Source organism: Anser cygnoides, chromosome 29 (genome assembly GCF_040182565.1).
Source record: "Anser cygnoides isolate HZ-2024a breed goose chromosome 29, Taihu_goose_T2T_genome, whole genome shotgun sequence".
Classification (NCBI taxonomy): domain Eukaryota; kingdom Metazoa; phylum Chordata; class Aves; order Anseriformes; family Anatidae; genus Anser; species Anser cygnoides.
In genome coordinates this window covers 2,121,265-2,140,685 of record NC_089901.1, presented here as the reverse complement: position 1 = coordinate 2,140,685, position 19,421 = coordinate 2,121,265, and the positions used below count along the sequence as shown (strand labels likewise).

General features: G+C 64.5%; 1 protein-coding gene across 1 annotated transcript; it reads right to left on the bottom strand.

Annotated features, from left to right (window-relative positions):
• Positions 1-2,265: 2,265 nt before the first annotated feature.
• Positions 2,266-18,232, bottom strand: LOC136787399 (methyl-CpG-binding domain protein 1-like). The gene is made up of 14 exons (XM_066984582.1): positions 18,075-18,232; positions 15,748-15,875; positions 14,681-14,795; positions 14,167-14,287; positions 12,890-12,930; positions 12,638-12,775; positions 11,283-11,417; positions 10,102-10,152; positions 9,928-9,984; positions 8,967-9,041; positions 6,309-6,473; positions 3,532-3,656; positions 2,441-2,541; positions 2,266-2,360 (listed from the first exon to the last, which is right to left on the bottom strand). Exons 2-13 carry the CDS (start codon positions 15,855-15,857, stop codon positions 2,505-2,507), a joined length of 1,170 nt encoding a protein of 389 aa, XP_066840683.1. The 5' UTR covers positions 15,858-15,875; positions 18,075-18,232; the 3' UTR covers positions 2,266-2,360; positions 2,441-2,504.
• Between the last annotated feature and the right edge of the window lie 1,189 nt (positions 18,233-19,421).

The window sequence follows — 19,421 nt, the reverse complement described above, 5'->3', positions numbered from 1 at the left end:
TCTCCAAGCCCCCCCTCACCCCCCCCAACCCACCTACAGCCCCCCCGGCCCCCAACCTCTACCTCCGGGCCCCCCTCTCTCCCCCAGCACCCCCCCCCTTACCGCCCCGGGGGGCTCAGGCCTGCCCCCCCTCGAGCAGGCAGGGGGGGGGCAGCAGCGGCCGGCGGGGGCCAGGACGTGGCAGCGGGGGCCGGGGGCCCTGCCGGGGGGGCCGGGGCAGGCGCCGTAGGCCTCGAGGTCGCAGAGCAGCTCCACCAGGTCGTCGACGCCTCGCAGGCGGGGGGCGCCGGGCCAGCACCTCGTGCCCGGGGGCACCGGGCGCCGCCGCGCCACCAGCACGCGGAACGCCAGGCCCGGGCCCAGCAGCACCACGGCGGCCGCCATGGGCGAGCGGGGGCAGCGCTGCACCAGGCGCAGCCCCGAGGGGGGGGGGTGGTGGGGGGCGGGGGGGGGCGGGGGTGGGGGGAGGGAGGGGGGACGGGGGGAGGGGGGAGGGGGCGCCCCATCAGCCCCCAGTGGGCGGGGAGGGGGATCTCGGCCAGCTCGGCCAGGAAGGCGCCCGGCCAGCGGGGGGGAGGGGAGGGGGGGCAGGGGGAGGGGCTGCGGGGGGGCGGGGGGGGGGAAATAAGGGGGGTATGGGGGGGATATGGGGGGTATTGGGGGGGTATGTGGGGGGTAAATGGGGAAAATGGGGGGGTAGGGGGGGGGGGGGGGTAAATGGGGGGTATGGGGGGGATATGGGGGGTATTGGGGGGGGTATGGGGGGCACGGGGGTAACGGGTGGAATACGGGGGGTATGGGGGGTATTGGGGGGGGGGGGGTAAATGGGGGGTATGGGGGGTATTTGGGGGGTATGGGGGGGGGGGAAAGGGGGGAGAGGGGGAAATATGGGGGGTATTGGGGGATATTGGGGGGGGGTAAGTAGGGGGTATGGGGGAGTAAATGGGGAAAATGGGGGGGATAGGGGGAAAATAGGGGGGTAGGGGGGAATTGGGGGGGTAAATGGGGGGTATGGGGGGGGATATGGGGGGTATTGGGGGGGTATGTGGGGGGTACGGGGGGGTAAATGGGGAAAATGGGGGGTGAAAGGGGGAAAATGGGGGGTATTGGGGGGGTATGGGGGGCACAGGGGGTAACGGGGGTGTGGGGGGGGGGGAGAGGGGGGGGATATGGGGGGGGAGAGGGGGGGATATGGGGGGGGAAAAGGGGGAAATGTGGGGAGGTAAGTGGGGAAAATGGGGGGTATGGGGGGGCACAGGGGGGTTGGGGGGGGGAATGGGGGGGTATGGGGGGTATTGGGGGGGTATGGGGGGATAAATGGGGAAAATGGGGGGGAAAGGGGGAAAATGGCAAGGTAGGGGGGGAAGTGGGGGGGTAAATGGGGGGTATGGGGGGGTATTGGGGGGTAACGGGGAAATATGGGGGGTATGGGGGGGGATATGGGGGGTATTGGGGGGTAAGTGGGGGGTACGGGGGGGTAAATGAGGAAAATGGGGGGAAAGGGGGAAAATGGGGGGTATTGGGGGGGTATGGGGGGCAGAGGGGGGTAACAGGGGGTATGGGGGGGTAAATGGGGGTTATGGGGGAAATGGGGGGGGTAATGGGGGGGTAAAGAGGGATATAGGGGGGCATGGGGGGGGATATGGGGGGGGTAAATGGGGGTTAAGGGGGGGGTAAAGGGGGGTGGGGGGGGTAGGGGGGGGGGGTTGGGGGGCACCGGGGGGTAAATGGGGTAAGGGGGGATGGGGAGAGCAGGAACACAGAGGAGAACAGGGGGACACGGGTCAGTGAAGCCCCCCCCGTTCACCAGCACCCCCTTCCCCAAGGACCCCCCCCCCATTAACAAAAAGCCCCCCCCGACCCCCCCCCCCAGCTCCAAGAACCCCCAAGGGCCCCCCCCAAGCCCCCCCCCCTTCCCAAGGGGACCCCCCAGTACCCCCCCCCCATTCCCCCAGGCTCCCCAGCCCCTCAAGGACCCCCCAGGGACCCCCCACTTCCCCCCAGGCCCCTTAAGGCCCCCCGGACCCCGATGCCCCCCCCCCCAGCCCCCTGAGCCCCCCCCCTGCCCCCCCCTTACCACCGGGCTGGGCTCTTCCTCCTCCTCCTCCTCCTCGCTCTCGTCCAGCACCACCAGCTCCGCCGGGGGCAGCCGGGGGGCACCTGCACCGGGCGGGGGGTCAGCCCCACACTTGGGGGGCAGCCCCACACTTAGGGGCCCTCCCCCCACTTATGGGGCCCCCCCCTTGTGGGGCCGCCCCCCCCTACCGGCACGAGGGAGGCGCTGGGCTGCGGCGGCTCCTGCTTGAGGCGGGGGCGGAGGCGATCAGCAGCCCCAGGTCCGACAGACCCGCCCGGGGGTCCTGGGGGGGGACACGGCGTGAGGGGTGGGGGGGGGGGGACACCCCAAAACGCCCCCCCCCCAGGTCCCGGGTCCCCTTACCGGTGCCAGGGGGGCTCGCTGCTGGCCTGGGGCTGCTCCTGCTTGAGGCGGGGGGCGGAGGCGATCAGCAGCCCCAGGCTGGAGAGGCCGCCCCGGGGGTCCTGCGGGGGGGGGGAATGAGATTAGGGGGGGGGGCACAAAATGGGGGGGGCCCACTGCGTGAGGGTACGGGGCCCCCAGGTGTGGGGCAGCCCCCGGGTGTATGGGGCCCCCAGTTTATGTGGGTCAGCCCCCCAAAGTGTGGGGCAGCCCCCCAATATATGGGTCAGCCCCCCATGTATGGGTCAGCCCGCCCTCTATGTGTCAGCCCCCCCTATATGGCTCAGCCCCCCAGGTGTGGGGCAGCCCCCCATATATGGGGCAGCCCCCCTACATGGGTGAGCCCCCCATGTGTGGGGCAGCCCCCAATTTATGTGGGGCAGCCCCCCAAGTCTGGGTCAGCCCCCATATATGGGGCAGCCCCCCTATATGGATCAGCCCCCCATGTGTGGGGCAGCCCCCCCATGTGTATGGGGCCCCCAATTTGTGTGGGGCAGCCCCCCATATATGGGGCAGCCCCCCAATGTGTGGGGCAGCCTCCCATGTATGGGGCAGCCCCCCCTATATGGGTCAGCCCCCAGTATATGGGGCAGCCCCCCAAGTGTGGGGCAGCCCCCCAGTATATGGGGCAGCCCCCATACGTGTCAGCCCCCCATATATGGGGCAGCCCTCCCTATATGGGCCAGCCCCCCAATGTGTGGGGCAGCTCCCCAGGTGTATGGGGCCCCCAATTTATGTGGGGCAGCCCCCCATGTGTGGGGCAGCCCCCCCATATATGGGTCAGCCCCCCATACATGGCGCAGCCCCCAGGTGTGGGGCAGCCCCCAATATATGGGGCAGCCCCCCTATACGTGTCAGCCCCCATATATGGGGCAGCCCTCCCTATATGGGCCAGCCCCCCAATGTGTGGGGCAGCCCCCTCTATGGGGCAGCCCCCCTATATGTGTCAGCCCCCCCTCTATGGGTCCGCCCCCCTATATGTGTCAGCCCCCTATATGGGGCAGCCCCCCCCCATATGTGCCCCCCCCCCCCAGCCGGGCCCCGCTGCTCACCTCGGGGCAGGGCCGTGGGGCGGGCGCCGGCTCCTCCTTGGGGGGGGCCGCGGGGGGGCCGGCAGCAGCGCGGGGGGCCCGGGGGGCCCGGGGCTCTCCTCAGCGCCCCCGGGGAGCTCCTTGTCCTGGGGGGGGGGGCAGAAAAAGAGGGGGGGTCAGGGGGCGGGGCTTAGCGGCAAGGGGCGGGGCTTGTTGAGAAGGGGCGGGGCCGGTTCTGGCCGGGGGGGTCCCGCAGTGCCCCCCCCCAAATAACCCCCCCCCATCCCCACTCGTCCCCAGGGGGAAACTGAGGCACAGACCCCGGGGGGCCCCAGGCGTGTCCCCCCCCTTTAAATTGGGGGGGGGCACAGAGGGGGCCCCCCTCCCCCCCCCTTGACGCCTGGGGCCCTGGGGGGGGGTTGGTGGGGGGGGGGGGGGTTAATTGGGGGGGTTAATTGGGGGCGGCGCAGAGCAGAGCAGCAGAGCAAGCACAGCGGGGGGGTTAATTGGGGGGTGTTAATTGGGGGGGGCTCATTAATGGGGGGGGCGTCCCGGTAATGGGGGGGGGGGGCCATAAATACAGGGGGGTCCCGGTAATGGGGGGGGGGCTTAAATGGGAGGGCTTAAGTGGGAGGGGGAGGGCCTTGGGGGGGCATTAATTGGGGGGTCCCATTAATTGGGGGGGGTCCCATTAACTGGGGGGGGCCGTAAGGGAAAGGTTCCCATAAATGAGGGGGGGCATAAATAAAGGGGGGGGCAATTAATTGGGGGGTCCCATAAATACGGGGGGTCCATTTAATAAGGGGGGGTCCCAGAACTGGAGGGGGGTCATGTAAGTGGGGGGGTCCCATTAATTGGAGGGGGGTCCCATTAATTGGGGGGCATTAATACGGGGGGGGTCCCATAAATGGAAGGGGGGTCCCAATAATTGGGGGGTCCCATAAATGGAAGGGGGGAATAATTGGGGGGGGGCCCATTAATAAGGGGGGCAATAATGGGGGGGGCCATTAATAAGGGGGGTCCCAATAAATGGGGGTCCCATTAATTTGGGAGGGGTCCCACAAATATTGGGGAGGGGCATTAATAAGGGGAGGGTCCCATTAATAAGGGGGGCAATAAATGGGGGGTCCCATTTTGGGGGGCTCATGGGGAGGGGGACACGTGGGGGGGGTTGGATTTTTTTTGGGGGGGGGGTCCCGTTACCTTGCGGGGGGGCGGGGCGGGCGGCGGCTCCGGGCGGCGGCGCGGGGGGGCCCCCGGGGGGGGGCCGGCGGCGGAGGGGGGAGGGGGCCCGCGGGGAGGGGGGGGGTGGCGGCTCCCGGCAGGGCCCCCCCCCCCCCCCCCCCGCCGGCAGCAGCCGCCTCTGCGCCGGGAGAGAGACCTCAGAGGGGGGGGGATTGGAGGGGGGGGGGGGAGAATTTGGGGGGAGGGGGGGAAGCAGCCGCGCGTGGAAGCCCCCCCCCCGCCCCCCCCCACAGTGCCCCCGCAGCCCCAAGCGATGCACGGAAGGGGGGGGGGGGGGAAGGGGGGGGCGTTGGGACCCCCCCCCCGGGGGTCCTGGTGTGCCTCAGTTTCCCCAGGAGCGGCTGGGGGGGACTGGGGGGACACTGATGGATCACAGTGGGTACTGGGATATACTGGGAGGCACTGGGGGGGTACCAGGGGGTACTGTGGGGTACCAGGAGCTCCTGGGGGGGGGTACTGGGGGAGACTGGAAGCACTGGGAGCTACTGGGAGGTACCGAAGGAACACTTGGGGGGCAGGGGGAGCTCCTGGGGGGTACTGGGGGTTCCCAGGAGCTTCCCGGGAGGTTCCCGGGGGGCACTTGGGGGTTACTGGGAGCACTGGTGGGTTACTGGGAGGCACCGGGGGTTACTGGGAGCACAGGGGGGTTACTGGGAGGCACTGGGAGGGCACTGGGAGCTACTGGGAGCTACTGGGGGCTACTGGGAGGCACGAAAGGAACACTTGGGGGGCAGGGGAAGCTCCTGAGGGGCACCGGGAGCTCCTGGGGAGGCACTGGGGGGTACTGGGAGCTCCTGGGGGGTTACTGGGAGGCACTGGGAGCTACTGGGGGCTACTGGGAGGTACCGAAGGGGGCTACTGGGAGGTACCAAAGGAACACTTGGGGGGCAGGGGGAGCTCCTGACGGGCACTGGGAGCTCCTGGGGAGGCACTGGGGGGGTACTGGGAGCTCCTGGGGGGTACCGGGAGGCACTGGGGGGTTACTGGGAGGCACTGGGAGCTACTGGGGGATTACTGGGACGTACCGAAGGAACACTTGGGGGGCAGGGGGAGCTCCTGGGGGCACCGGGAGCTCCTGGGGAGGAACTGGGGGGATACTGGGAGCTCCTGGGGGGGGTACCGGGAGCACTGGGGGGTTACTGGGAGCACCAGGGGATTACTGGGAGGGCACTGGGAGCTACTGGGAGCTACTGGGGGGCTACTGGGAGGCACCGAAGGAACACTTGGGGGGCAGGGGTAGCTCCTGAGGGGCAGGGGGAGCTCCTGGGGAGGCACTGGGGGGATACTGGGAGCTCCTGGGGGTACTGGGAGGCACCGGTGGGTGTTACTGGGAGCACGGGGGGGTTCCTGGGGGCACTGGGGGTTACTGGGGGCTACTGGGGAGGTATGAAAGGAACACTTGGGGGCAGGGGGAGCTCCTGGGGAGGCACCAGGGGGATACTGGGAGCTCCTGGGGGGTACTGGGAGGCACCGGGGTGTTACTGGGAGCACCGGGGGGTTACTGGGAGCACGGGGGTGTTACTGGGAGCACTGGGAGCACCGGGAGCACCCACCATGGCCTGGCGCAGGCACTGCCTCCAGCGGCACTTCTGGCGCTTGCGGTTGCGGCCGCCGAAGCGCGGCTTGTCGCGGCAGAAGTCGCAGCGCCCGCAGTCGGCCGCCCGCAGGCACGCCGCGCACGCCCCGCACCGCCGGCTGCCCCTGCGCCGCGCGCCCCGCTGCGGGGGGGGGGGTTATGGGGTCAGCGCCCCCGGGACCCCCGTAATGTCTGGGGGGGGTCAGGGGGGCATTTGGGGTCGGGGGGGAGGGTTGGGGGGCGGTGGAAGTGGGGTTGGGGGGTTACAGGGTCACGAAATGGCCATTTGGGGGGTTATGGGGTCATGGAACCGGTGTTTGGGGGTTATGGGGTCGGGGATGCTGTTGGGGGGGTTATGGGGTCAGCGCCCCTGGGACCCCCCACTAACAATTGGGGGGGTTGGGGGGGCATTTGGGGTCAGGGGGTGAGGGTTGGGGGGTTATGGGGTGATGGAAGCGGGGTTGGGGGTTATAGGGTCGGGGGAATACCTTTTTGGGGGGTTACGGGGTCAGAAATCTCCTATTTAAGGGGTTATGGGGTCAGGGGGATGCTGTTGGGGGGGGTTATGGGGTCAGCGCCCCCGGGACCCCCCATAATGTCTGGGGGGTTGGGGGGGACATTTGGGGCGGGGGGGTGAGGGTTGGGGGTTACAGGGTCAGAAATCTCCTATTTAGGGGGTTATGGGGTCAGGGGGATGCTGTTGGGGGGGGGTTATGGGGTCAGCGCCCCCCTGGGACCCCCCTCATAATGTTTGGGGGGGGGTTGGGGGGACATTTGGGGTCGGGGGGGGGAGGGTTGGAGGGGTTATGGGGTCATGGAAGTGGGGTTGGGGGGTTATGGGGTCATGAAATGGCTGTTTGGGGGGTTATGGGGTCAGGGGGATGCTATTTGGGGGGTTATGGGGTCAGTGCACCCCCCAGGACCCCCCTGTAATGTCTGGGGGGGGGTTGGGGGGCATTTGGGGTCGGGGGGAGGGTTGGGGGGTTATGGGGTCATGGAAGTGGGGTTGGGGGGTTACAGGGTCACGAAATGGCCATTTGGGGGGTTATGGGGTCAGAGGAACACCTGGTTGGGGGGTTATGGGGTCAGGGGGATGCTATTTGGGGGGGTTATGGGGTCAGCGCCCCCAGGATCCCCCTCATAATGTCTGGGGGGGTTGGGGGGGCATTTGGGGTTGGGGGGGAGGGTTGGAGGGGTTATGGGGTCATGGAGCTGGTGTTGGGGGAGTTATGGGGTCAGCGCCCCCTGGGACCCCCTCATAATGTCTGGGGGGGTTGGGGGGGGGCATTTGGGGTCGGGAGGGGGAGGGTTGGGGGGTTATGGGGTCATGGAAGTGGGGTTGGGGGGGTTATGGGGTGATGGAGCTGGTGTTGGGGGGGTTATGGGGTCAGCACCCCCTGCGGGACCCCCATAATGACTGGGAGGGGTTGGGGGGGCATTTGGGGGGTTATGGGGTGAGGGGGGCGATGGTTGGGGGCTTATGGGGCCATAAAGCAGCTCGCTGGGGGGTTACGGGGTCAGAAATCTCTTATTTAGGGGGTTACGGGGTCAGGGGGATGCTGGCTGGGGGGTTACGGGGTCAGCGCCCCCCTCCTGGGAGGTTCGGGGCGTTATGGGGTCAGAGCGCCCTAACAGGGGGCCCTTGCCCCGTGACGCCCCCGTAGCGGGGTCCCGCCTGGGCCCCCCTAACTGGCAGCTGCTGCAGGGCCCTGACCCCCGACGGGGCACGTTATGGGGTCCGCGCCTCGCCATTAGGGGCGCCGCGGTGCGGGGACCCCCCGACCCCCCGCGTTTGGGGACCCAGGCTCCCCTATCAGGGACACGACGGGACCCGGGCACCCCGTTATAGGGCGCATCCCCCTATTAGGGTCATTATGGGGTTCCCACCCCCTATTAGGGTCATTATGGGGTTCACGCCCCTATTAGGGTCATTAGGGGATTCACGCCCCAATATTAGGGTCATTATGGGGTTCACGCCCCCTATTAGGGTCATTATGGGGTTCACGCCCCTATTAGGGTCATTATGGGGTTCACGCCCCCTATTAGGGTCATTATGGGGTTCACGCCCCAATATTAGGGTCATTATGGGGTTCCCGCCCCCTATTAGGGTCATTATGGGGTTCCCGCCCCCTATCAGGGTCATTATGGGGTTCACGCCCCCTATTAGGGACACTACGGGACCCCAAATCCCTCTTAGGGACCGTGTGGGACCCAAGGCCCCGCTATTAGGGGCATTACGGGCCCTAAAGCCCTTTATAGGGCGCGTTATGGGGTCGTGGCCCCCTATTAGGGACATTACGGGACCCACAGCACTCTATTAGGGGGCGCGGCTCTTAGGGGCATTACGGGAGCTGGGGGGGGGGGGGGTCCCGAGGGGATTTGGGGGCATTTTGGGGGGATTTGGGGCGTTTTGGGGGGAATTCTGGGATTTTGGGGGGGATTTGTGGGGGATTTGGGGGATTTTAGGGGGATTTGGGGAATTTTGGGGGGATTTTGAGGGATTTTGGGGGGATTTGGGGGTCCCATGGACTTGGGGGGTCCCTGGGGGATTTGGGGGGGGTCCCGGGGGATTTGGGGGTGTCCCGGGGGTCCCCAAGGGATTTGGGGTAGGGGGTGCCGGGGGTCCCGCTCTCACCGCGCCGCCGCGGGCCCCGGGGTGCTTGGGGGGCCGCCCCGGCTTCTTCTTCTCCTTGCCCTGGGTCAGCTGCTTCTGGGGGGGGTAATTAGGGGGGTCTTAATGAGAGGGGGCTTAATTAGGGGGCAGCCCCCGATTAGGGGGCACCCCGATTTTTAGGGGGAACCCCGCTGATTTTTGGGGGGAGCACCGTGGTTTGGGGGCCGAGCCCGCTATTTTTAGGAGAAACCCCATTAATTTGGGGCAAAATCCCATTAATTTGGGGCAAAATCCCATTAATTTGGGGGAAAAATCAAATGCAATTTGGGGCACCCATCAATCCTGGGGGCCCCTATTAATTAGAGGGATTAATGGGGTTAATTTAGGGCCACCCCCCATTAATTTAGGGCCACCCCCATTAATTTAGGGCCACCCCCCAATTAATTCAGGGCCGCCCCCGTTAATTTAAAAGCTCCCCCAATTAATTTAGGACCACCGCCGTTACTTTAGGGCCGCCCCCATTAATTTTAGGGCCGCCCCCAATTAATTTAGGGCCACTCCATTAATTTTAGAGCCACCCCATTAGCTTAAGAGCTCCCCCCAATTAATTCAGGGCCGCCCCATTAATTTTAGAACCACCCCATTAATTTAAGAGCTCCCCCCAATTAATTTAGGGCCACCCCATTAATTTAGGGCCTCCCCCATTAATTTTAGGACTACCCCCATTAATTTTAGGGCCTCACCCCCATTAATTTTAGGGCCACCCCCATTAATTTTAGGGCCACCCCCCAATTAATTCAGGGCCACCCCATTAATTCAGGGCCACCCTCATTAATTTAAAAGCTCCCCCAATTAATTCAGGGCCGCCCCCAGTGATTTAGGACCTCCCCCTATTAATTTACCCCCCCAATTAATTAGGACCCCCCAATTAATTAGGGCCCCCCACCAACGGCCGCCCCCCTCTTTGGGGTCCCCCACTCACCCGGTGCCGGCTGCCGGGGGCGGCGCTGGGCTCCCCTGTCCGCGGGGGCTTCCATTTCTGGGGTGAAACGGGGCAAAAACGGGGTCACGAGAGGCGGCCCCGCAGCCACAACCCCAAAAACCCCGTAAAAATCCCCAAATCCCGCTAAACCCCCCAAAAAAAACCCAATCTCACCGCTGCCGGCGCACGGGGGCCGCACGGGGGCTTCTTGGCTGCCACCGAGCTCTGCGGGGATAACGGGGTCAGAGGGGGTGGGATTGGGGGGAATTCGGGGGGATTTGGGGTCTGGGGGGATTTGGGGTCTGGGGGGATTTGGGGGGTTTGGGGGGATTTGGGGGGTTTGGGGTTTTGGGGCAATTTTGGGGTGGCGTAAGGTTTTGGGGGGATTTGGGGGGATTTAGGGTTTTAGGGGGGAATTGGGGTTTTCGGGGGAGGATGGGGTTTGGGAGTTTTTGGGATTGGGGGGAATTTGGGGGGATTTGGGGTCCGGGGGGATTTAGGGGGTTTGGGGAGGGTTTGGGGGTTTGGGGTTTTGGGGCAATTTTGGGGTGGCGTAAGGTTTTGGGGGGATTTGGGGGGATTTAGGGTTTTAGGGGGGAATTGGGGCAATTTTGGGGTGGCGTAAGGTTTTGGGGGGGGGGATTTGGGGGGATTTAGGGTTTAGGGGGAATTGGGGCAATTTTGGGGTGGCGTAAGGTTTTGGGGGGATTTGGGGGGATTTAGGGTTTTAGGGGGGGATTTGGGGTTTTGGGGGGAGGATGGGGGTGGGGTTTGGGGAAGGGTTGGGATGGGAGTTTTTGGGATTGGGGGGTTTTGGGGTGGGGGTTTGGGGGCTCAGGAGGGTTTGGGGTGGGGGTTTTGGGGTTTGGGTTTTTTGGTGGGGTTTGGGGTTGTTTTTTTTAGGATTTTGGGGTGCTTCTGGGGTTTGGGGGGGTTGGGGTGGGGATTTTGAGGTTTGTGGGGGGTTTTGGGGGGTGGGGGTTTTGGGGGGGTTTGGGGGTTCAGGAGGTTTTGGGGTGGGGGTTTTGGGAGTTGGGTTTTTTCGGTGGGGTTTGGGTTGGGGTTTTTTAGGATTTTGGGGTTGTTTTTTTTAGGATTTTGGGGTGCGTTTTGGGGTTTGGGGGTTGGGGTGGGGATTTTGAGGTTTGGGGGGATTTGGGGTGGGGGTTTGGGGTTCAGGAGGGTTTGGGGTGGGGTTTTGGGATTGGGGTTTTTCGGTGGGGTTTGGGGTTTTGTTCAGGATTTTGGGGTGCGTTTTTGGGGTTTGGGGTTTGGGGCGGGGGTTTTGAGGTTTGCGGGGGGATTTGGGGTTTGGGGGTTCAGGAGGGCGTTGGGGGGGGGGTCTGGGGGCGCACCTTGGGGCGCAGGCAGCGCCGGCGCAGGCAGCGCCACTGCCGCTTGAGGCCGGGCTGCAGGCGCCGCAGGCAGATGCAGCAGCTGCCGCAGTCCTCCGTGGCCACGCAGCCCTGGCACGCGCCGCAGCCCAGGCCCTGGGGGGGGGAACACGCCTCGACATGCCTCAACACGCCTCAGCATGCTTTGACGTGCCTCAACGTGCTTCATTGTACGTCAACAGACCTCAACACGCCTCAACATGATTCAACGCACCTCAACACGCCTCAACACGCCTCAACATGCTTCAAGATGCTTCAACACACCTCAAAGTACCTCTACATGCCTCAACACACCTCAACATGCTTCAACGTACTTCAGCACGCTTCAACACACCTCAACATGCTTCAACACACCTCAGCACACCTCCACACGCCTCAACATGCTTCAAGGTGCCTCGACACGCCTTAACATGCGTTGACATGCCTCAACATGCTTCAATGTACGTCAACAGACCTCAACACGCTTCAAGATGGTTCAACACACCTCAACACGCCTCCACACGCATCAACGTACCTCAACATGCCTCAACACATCTCAACACACCTCAAAAGACCTCAACGCGCCTCAACATGCTTCAAGATGGTTCAACACACCTCAAAGTACCTCAACATACCTCAACACACCTCAACACGCCTCAACACACTTCAACACACCTCAACATGCTTCAACACACCTGAATATACCTCAACATGCCTCAACACGCCCCAACACACAGCCCCTACACCTCTACACATGTCCTCATGTCTCAACACACATCCCCATGCCCCAACATGTGTCCCCACGCCCCAACACGCATCTCCACATGCCCCAGCACGCCCCAACACGTGTCCCAACGCCCCAACACGCATCTCCACATGCCCTAGCATGCCCCGTGTCCCCATGTCTCAACACGCCCCAACACACCCCATGTCCCCACGCCCCAATACACGCTCCCACACGCCCCAACACACGTCCCCATGCTCCAACACGTGTCCCCACGCCCCAATACACGCTCCCACATGCCCCAACACACATCCCCATGCTCCAACACGTGTCCCCACGCCCCAATACACGCTCCCACACGCCCCAACACGTGTCTCTGCATGCCCCAGCACGCCCCAACACGTGTCCCCATGTCTCAACACGCCCCAACACACCCCAACACGTGTCCCCGCGCCCCAATACACGCTCCCACACACCCCAACACGCGTCCCCACGCCCCGACAGGCGTAAGAGCAGGGACGACAGGGAGCCACGCACACACCACCCCCCCCATGACATCACGCCCTCCCCACGACATCACATGCCCCCCGTGACGTCACCAGCCCCCCCCCACCTTCTTGACGATGCGCAGGCAGCGGCGCAGGAGGCACTTGGGGGCGCGGGCGGGGGCGCGGGCGCGCCGGGCGCAGGCGCTGCAGATGCCGCAGTCCTCGGGGATGCGGCAGGCCTGGCAGGCGCCGCAGCCCACCCGCTGCAGGGGGGGGGGGGGGTTAAAAATATTGGGGGGGGGGGGCTCTCAGGGGAGCCCCGGACCCCCCCAAACATGTTGGGGAAGGGGTTAAGGGGGGGGGGGTTAAGGGGGTACCTTGAAGAATCGCTGCTCGCGGTTGAAGTCTCGGCGCCGGGCTGGGGGAGGGGTAAAAAGGGTTGGGGGGGGTATAAAAGGGGTTGGGGGGGGGCAAAAAAAGGGGTTGGGGGGGGTCTCACTGCCCCCTGCCCCCCCCCCCACATTACACAGTCACCCCCCCAGACCCTAAAAGTGACCCCTGACCCCCTCAGGTAGACCCTGACCCCCCCCCCCCAAGACCCTAATAGAGACCCCTGACCCCCCCCCCCACCCCCCCCGACCCTAACAGAGACCCCCCCACCCCCCCACTGGGGCTCACCCCGACACTCGGGGCAGAGCCAGCGGCAGCGGCGCTGGGGGGGGCAGCGTCACCCCCGGGAACACGCTCTGGCAGCCGGCGCAGCACCTGGGGGGGGGGACAGGCAGCGTGACCCCCCCGACACCCCCGTAACCCCCCCCCCCCCGCAGTAACACCCACCACCCCCAACAGCCCCCCACTGACCCCCCTAATAACCCCTGTCACCCCCCCAGGAATCCCCCATAACCCCCCCAATAACCCCGACCCCCCCCAACAACCCCCCCATAACCCCGTGACCCCAACACCCCCCTAACCCCCCCCCACACTCCCCCCCCCAGCAGCCCCGACCCCAAGAAGCCCCCGACCCCCCCATAACCCACAACACAGCTTGACCCCAAGAGCCCCCCACCCCAATAACCCCCCAGAACCCCCCCCCGACCCCCCAAAATCCCCCTGACCTCCAGTGACCCCCCCAATACCCCCTGACCCCAATAACCCCCCCCAACCCCAAAAATCCCCCATAACCCCCCCAATAACTCCCTCCCGGCCCCAATGACCCCCCCATAACCCCCTGACCTCCCCCCCAACACCCCCCGACCCCAATAACCCCCCCCAACCCCCAAAATCCCCCATAACCCCCCCCAATAACTCCCTCCTGGCCCCAATGACCCCCCCATAACCCCCCTGACCCCCCATCCCAAAAATCCCCCATAACCCCCAACCCCAATGACTCCCCCCGACCCCCCCATAACCCCCCTGACCCCAATGACCCCCCCATAACCCCCCTGACCCCAATGACCCCCCCGATCCCAAAAATCCCCCCCCCCCCCCCCCACTCACGCCACCACGGTGTCCTGGGGGGGCTCCGGGGGGGGGGCCGCTTCCGGGTGCGCCGAGCCAGGGGGGCTCCGGGGGGGGCGGGGCCTCGGTGGGAGGAGGGGGGGCCGGGGGGGGGCGTGGGGGGAGGAGGAGGAGGAGGAGGGGGCGGGGCCACGTCAGGCTCCACCTCCTGCGGCTCCGCCTCTTCCGGCCCCCCCACCTCCTCCAGCTGGGGGGGGGGCCGGGGGGGGCGGCGGGGGGGACCCCGCAGGCGGGCGCCATTTGGGGCCTTTCCTGGCCTGTGGGGGGGGGGCACAAATCAGTCATGGGGGGGGAGGGGGGGGCAACGTTTTGGGGACTCCCCCCCCCAGCCCCTCCCCCATTTTGGGGACCCCTCCCCCAAAAAATCCCCCAAGTTCTTAAGACACCCCCCCCAAAACCCCCCATTCCCCTCCCAATTTGGGGGTTCCAAATATTTTGGGGACCCCCCCCCCTTAAATTTTGTGTCCCCCCCCCCCCCTTCTTTTTAGGACCCCCCCCCCATTCAATTACCCCCCCCCCTTCCCTTTTACCCCCTTCCCCTTGGGTTTGGGCCCCCTCCAAGGCTTTGAGGGATCCCCCCCGGGTTTGAGGCCCCCCCCTTTAATTTTTGACCCCCCCCCCCTTTAATTTTGGGGGTGCCCCCCCCTCACCTTGCCCCCCCCGGGGCGCTCGAGGCCGTGCTTGAAGTCGAAGTTGCCGAGGTCGCGGCCGGGCCCCAGGAAGCGGCTCAGCTCGATCTTGCTGCGGAATTTCTCCCCCGTGGGGCTGCGGGGGGGGGGGGGGAGCCAAAATTAAGGGGGGGACCCCAAAAATTAAAGGGGGGGGGGCAAAATCATGGGGGAGGGGGTGAGGCTCCTGGGGGTGCTGGGGGAAACGGAGAGGGGAGGGGGAAAGGAGGGGGAAGGGATGGAAAGGGGGAGGGGGGGGGAAATTGGGGGGGGGGGCTAAAAATGGGGGGGGGAAATGCCCCAAGGGACTCCAAAATGGCCCCGGGGGACCCCAAAAGGGGCCCCAGGATGGGTTTGATGCCAGGCAGGGAAGGATTAAGAGGACCCTGAGGTACACGGGGGGGGGGTTGGGGTGAGAAAAAGAGTGTGGGGGGGGTCTTTGATGGCGGGGGGGACCCCAAAGTGAACAGGGAGACCCCAAAATGGGTGGGGGGGGGGCATCTGGGGGGGATTAAGAGCATCGTAGGCTACGTGAGGGGAGCTCAAAGTATCCCAGAAAGATTTTAGGGGGGAATCCTACGGGGGGGGGGGCAAAAATCACTTGGGGGGGATCCAAAAGTCACTTGGTGGGACCCCAAGATCATTCGGGGGACCCCAAAAATCCCCCCGGGCTGGTTGGAAGCCCAAAGTGGGGGGACATAAATGGGGCTGGGGGGGTCCCTGAAGGCTGGGAGAGCCCAGAATAATTGTGGGGGCCCCCAAAAATCCCCCCAGGCTTATGGGGAGCCCCAATTGAGGGGACATGAAAAGGATTAGGGGGGTCCCTGAAGGCTGGGAGACCCCAAAACCAGCGCAGGGACCCCAAAATGACTGTGGGGGCCCCCCACAGTCTGACTGGAAGCCCCCTGGGAGGCTTGGAATTGCCCCACGTAGGGGTATAAAAAGGGCGTGGGGCACCACCAAAGGGCAAGGGACCCCAAAATAAAGGGGGGCGGGTCCTAAAGGAGGGGGGGGGGCTGCTGTTTTTTTTTTGGGGGGGGTGTCGGTACCTCTGGTAGTAGGTGTCGGTGCGGCCGCAGGTGGCCCCCGACTTGCGGAAGGCCTCGCGCCGCTTCCAGCCGGGCCCCAGCGCGGGGCAGTCCACCCAGCCCTCCGCCATGCTGCCGCGGGGGGGCTACTGCGGGACGGGGGGGGGGGGGCAGCGGGGCTCGGAAAAGCCCCAAAACCCCCCAAAAAACAGCGCCCCCCCCCCGTTTCCCCCCCCCCGCGCAGGTGGCTCCAGGCCCCGCCCCCTCCCCAGGCCCCGCCCCCAAACACGGCCCCGGCCCCGCCCCCTGCCCCCCTCCCCCCCCTCCCGACACCAAAAGCCCCGCTTTTCACCCCAAATCCCCGCTTTTCACCCCAAATCGCCCGCTTTTACCTCAGGACCCCCCCCCCCCCACGCCTTGGTTTGCCTCCCAGCCCCCCCCAAAACCCCGCTGCTTAACTCACAACCCCCCAAAACTCCCCCTTTTACCTCAACCCCCCCCCAAAACTCGTTTTTTAACTCATAAATCCCCCCAAACCCACGTTTTTTACCTCATAACCCCCCAAAACCTCCCTTTTACCTCAGACCCCCCCAAACCCCGCTGTTTACCTCACACAACCCCCACCTTTTAGCTCCTGACCACCCCAAACCCAATCTTTTACTCCATAAACTCCCCTAAAACTCTCTATTTTACCTCAACCCCCCCCCAAGCGCGTCCTTTTACCTCATAAACCTCCCCAAAACTCCCTCTTACACATCACAAACCCCAAAACCCCATTGTTTACCTCATAACCCCCCACAAAACTCCTTTTTACCTCATAAAGCCCCCCCAAACCCCCTTGTTTACCTCACAAACCCCCTAAACTCCCTCTCTTACCCCATAACCCCCCCTAAAACCTCCCTTTTACCTCGTAATTCCCCCCAAAATCCCTTGTTTACCTCATAAATACCTTAAAAAACAGCCTTTTTACCTCATAATCCCCCCAAACCTACTCTTTTACCTCACAACCCCCTCAAAACCCTCTCATTTACCTCACAATCCCCCCAAAACTCTTTTACCTCACAATCCCCCCAAAACTCACTCAGAACCCCCCCAAAAACCCGCTTTTATCCCATAAACTCCCCCCAAACTCCCTCATTTACCTCATAAAACCCCCAAACCCCCTTTTACCTCATAGAGCCCCCTAAAACTCCCTCATAACCGCCCCAAACCCCGTTGTTTACCTCACAACCCCCTAAGTCTGCTCTTTTACCTCATAAACTTCACAAAACTTTTATTTACCTTATAAACTCCCCCCAAACTTCCTTATTTACCTCATAAGACCCCCAAAACTCCCTCATTTACCTCACATTCCCCCCCAAACTCCTTTTTTTACCTCACAAACACCCCAAACTCCCTCATTTACCTCACAAAACCCCATTATTTACCTCACAACCCCCCCCGAACTCCTTTATTTACCTCACAACCCTCCCAAACTCCCTCATTTACCTCGCAACCCCCCCGAACCCGCTTTTACCTCCTAAACCTCACAAAACTCTCTCATTTACCTCACAAACCCCCCAAAACCCCCTCGTTTACCTCATAACCCCCCCCAAACTCCTTTATTTACCTCACAACCTCCCCAAAACTCCTTTATTTACTTCATAAAGGCCCCAAACTCCCTCATTTACCTCACAAAACTGCCTTATTTACCTCACAACCCCCCCCCCCCCCGCAAAAACTCCTTCGTTTACCTCACAACCCCCCCAAAACTCCTTTATTTACCTCACAAACACCCCAAAACTCTCTCATTTACCTCACAAAACCCCATTATTTACCTCATAACCCCCCCCAAACTCCTTTATTTACCTCACAACCTCCCCAAAACTCCCTGATTTACCTCACAAACCCCCCGAAACTCCTTTATTTACCTCATAAAGGCCCCAAACTCCCTCATTTACCTCATAAAACTCCCTCATTTACCTCACAACCCCCCCAAAACTCCTTTATTTACCTCACAAACCCCGAACTCCCCAAACCCCCTCATTTACCTCATAAAACTCCCTTATTTACCTCACAACCCCCCCAAACTCCTTCGCAAAACTCCCTTATTTACCTCACAACCCCCCCCAAAACTCCCTTATTTACCTCACAAACACCCCGAACTCCCTCATTTACCTCACAACCCCCCCGAAAAAACTCTCTTTTACCTCACCACCCCCCCCCCCGTTTACCTCAGAGCCCCCCCACCCCCCTCGCACCTCCCCCCCTTCCCCCTCACGCCCCCCTCCCCGCCCCCCTCGCGCCCCCCCGGCCTCCCCCAGCCCCCCGTTCCCCCCCTTTTCCCCCTCCCGCCCCGGTCCCGGTACCGGCCGCGGGGCGCGGCGGGGCCCGCCCATGGCTCCCGCTCGTGGCGCAGCTGCGGCCGCCGCCGGCGCGAGGGCACCGCCGCGAGGGGAGGGGCCGAGGGGGCGGGGCGGGGCCGCGCGCGCGCACCGGAAGCGGAAGCGCCCCCCTCACCCCCCAGGGCGGGAGAGGGGATTGGGGAAGGGGGGGGGGGGGGGGAGGGGCCACGTGACGCGGCGCGCGCCAACGGGGAAGGGAGCGCGCGGGGGAGGGGGCGGGGCTTCGCCCTCCCGCTCGCCCCCCTCCCCCCGAGCCCGCGGCACGTGACCCGCGGGGGGGGGTCACCTGACGCCCGGGGGAGGGCGGGGCTATGCAAATGAGAGCGACCACGTGGCGCGGGGCCACCTCCCCCTCCTCCTTCCCCCACCCCAGCGGAGCCCGCGCCGCGGGGCACGTGACCGCGGCGGGGGCGGGGCTATGCTAATGAGCAGGGCGCCGCGCGCAGAGGGAGGCGGGGCTATGCTAATGAGGCGCCGGGGGCGCACCTGCTGCCCGGCCCCGGGGGGGGGAGGGGCCCATAGGGTCCTATAGGCCCCTATAGCCCCCATAGGGCCCTATAGGCCCCTATAGCCCCCATAGGGCCCGTGTGGGCACCCGTAGCCCCCCGTAGGGCCTTATAGCCCCCTACAGGCCCCCTACAGGCCCCCTACAGGCCCCTATAGGCACTGCTGTCCCCCTATAGGTCCCTATATCCCCCTATAGGCCCCCTATAGCCCCTCTATAAGCCCCTATATCCCCCCAGTCGCCCCATACAGCCCCCTATAGTCTTTCCCCAGCCCTACAGACCCTGTCCCGGCTCCGTAGGACCCCCCCCAGCCCTATAGGTCCTGTCCCCCCCCCCTTCCATAGGGTTCATAGCCCTATAGAGCGCCTATGGACCCATGGACGCCCCCCCCCCGGCACTATAGGATCCCTTTTCGCCCTATAGGAACCCCCAACCCTAGGGTCCTCAGAGCCCCCCCAGCCCCATAGGACCCCCCCCGGCCCCCTCTCAACCCCCCCCCCCCCAAAATCCCCCCATAACCCCCCCAGGACGCCCCCAGACCCCCGCCCCCATAGGGCCCCCATGACCCCCCCTTGTAACCCCCCCCCCCCAACTCCCCCCACCCCCATAGAACCCCAATACCCCCCCAAAGCCCCCCCACAACCCCCCCATAGGACCCCCATAACCCCCCCATAAACCCCTCATCCCCATAAGACCACCCCGTAGCCCCCCCATACCTCCCATAACCCCCCCATCCCCGTAAGACCCCCCCCCAGGACCCCCACACATCCCCCACCCCCATGGGCCCCTCATGACCCCCCCCAAA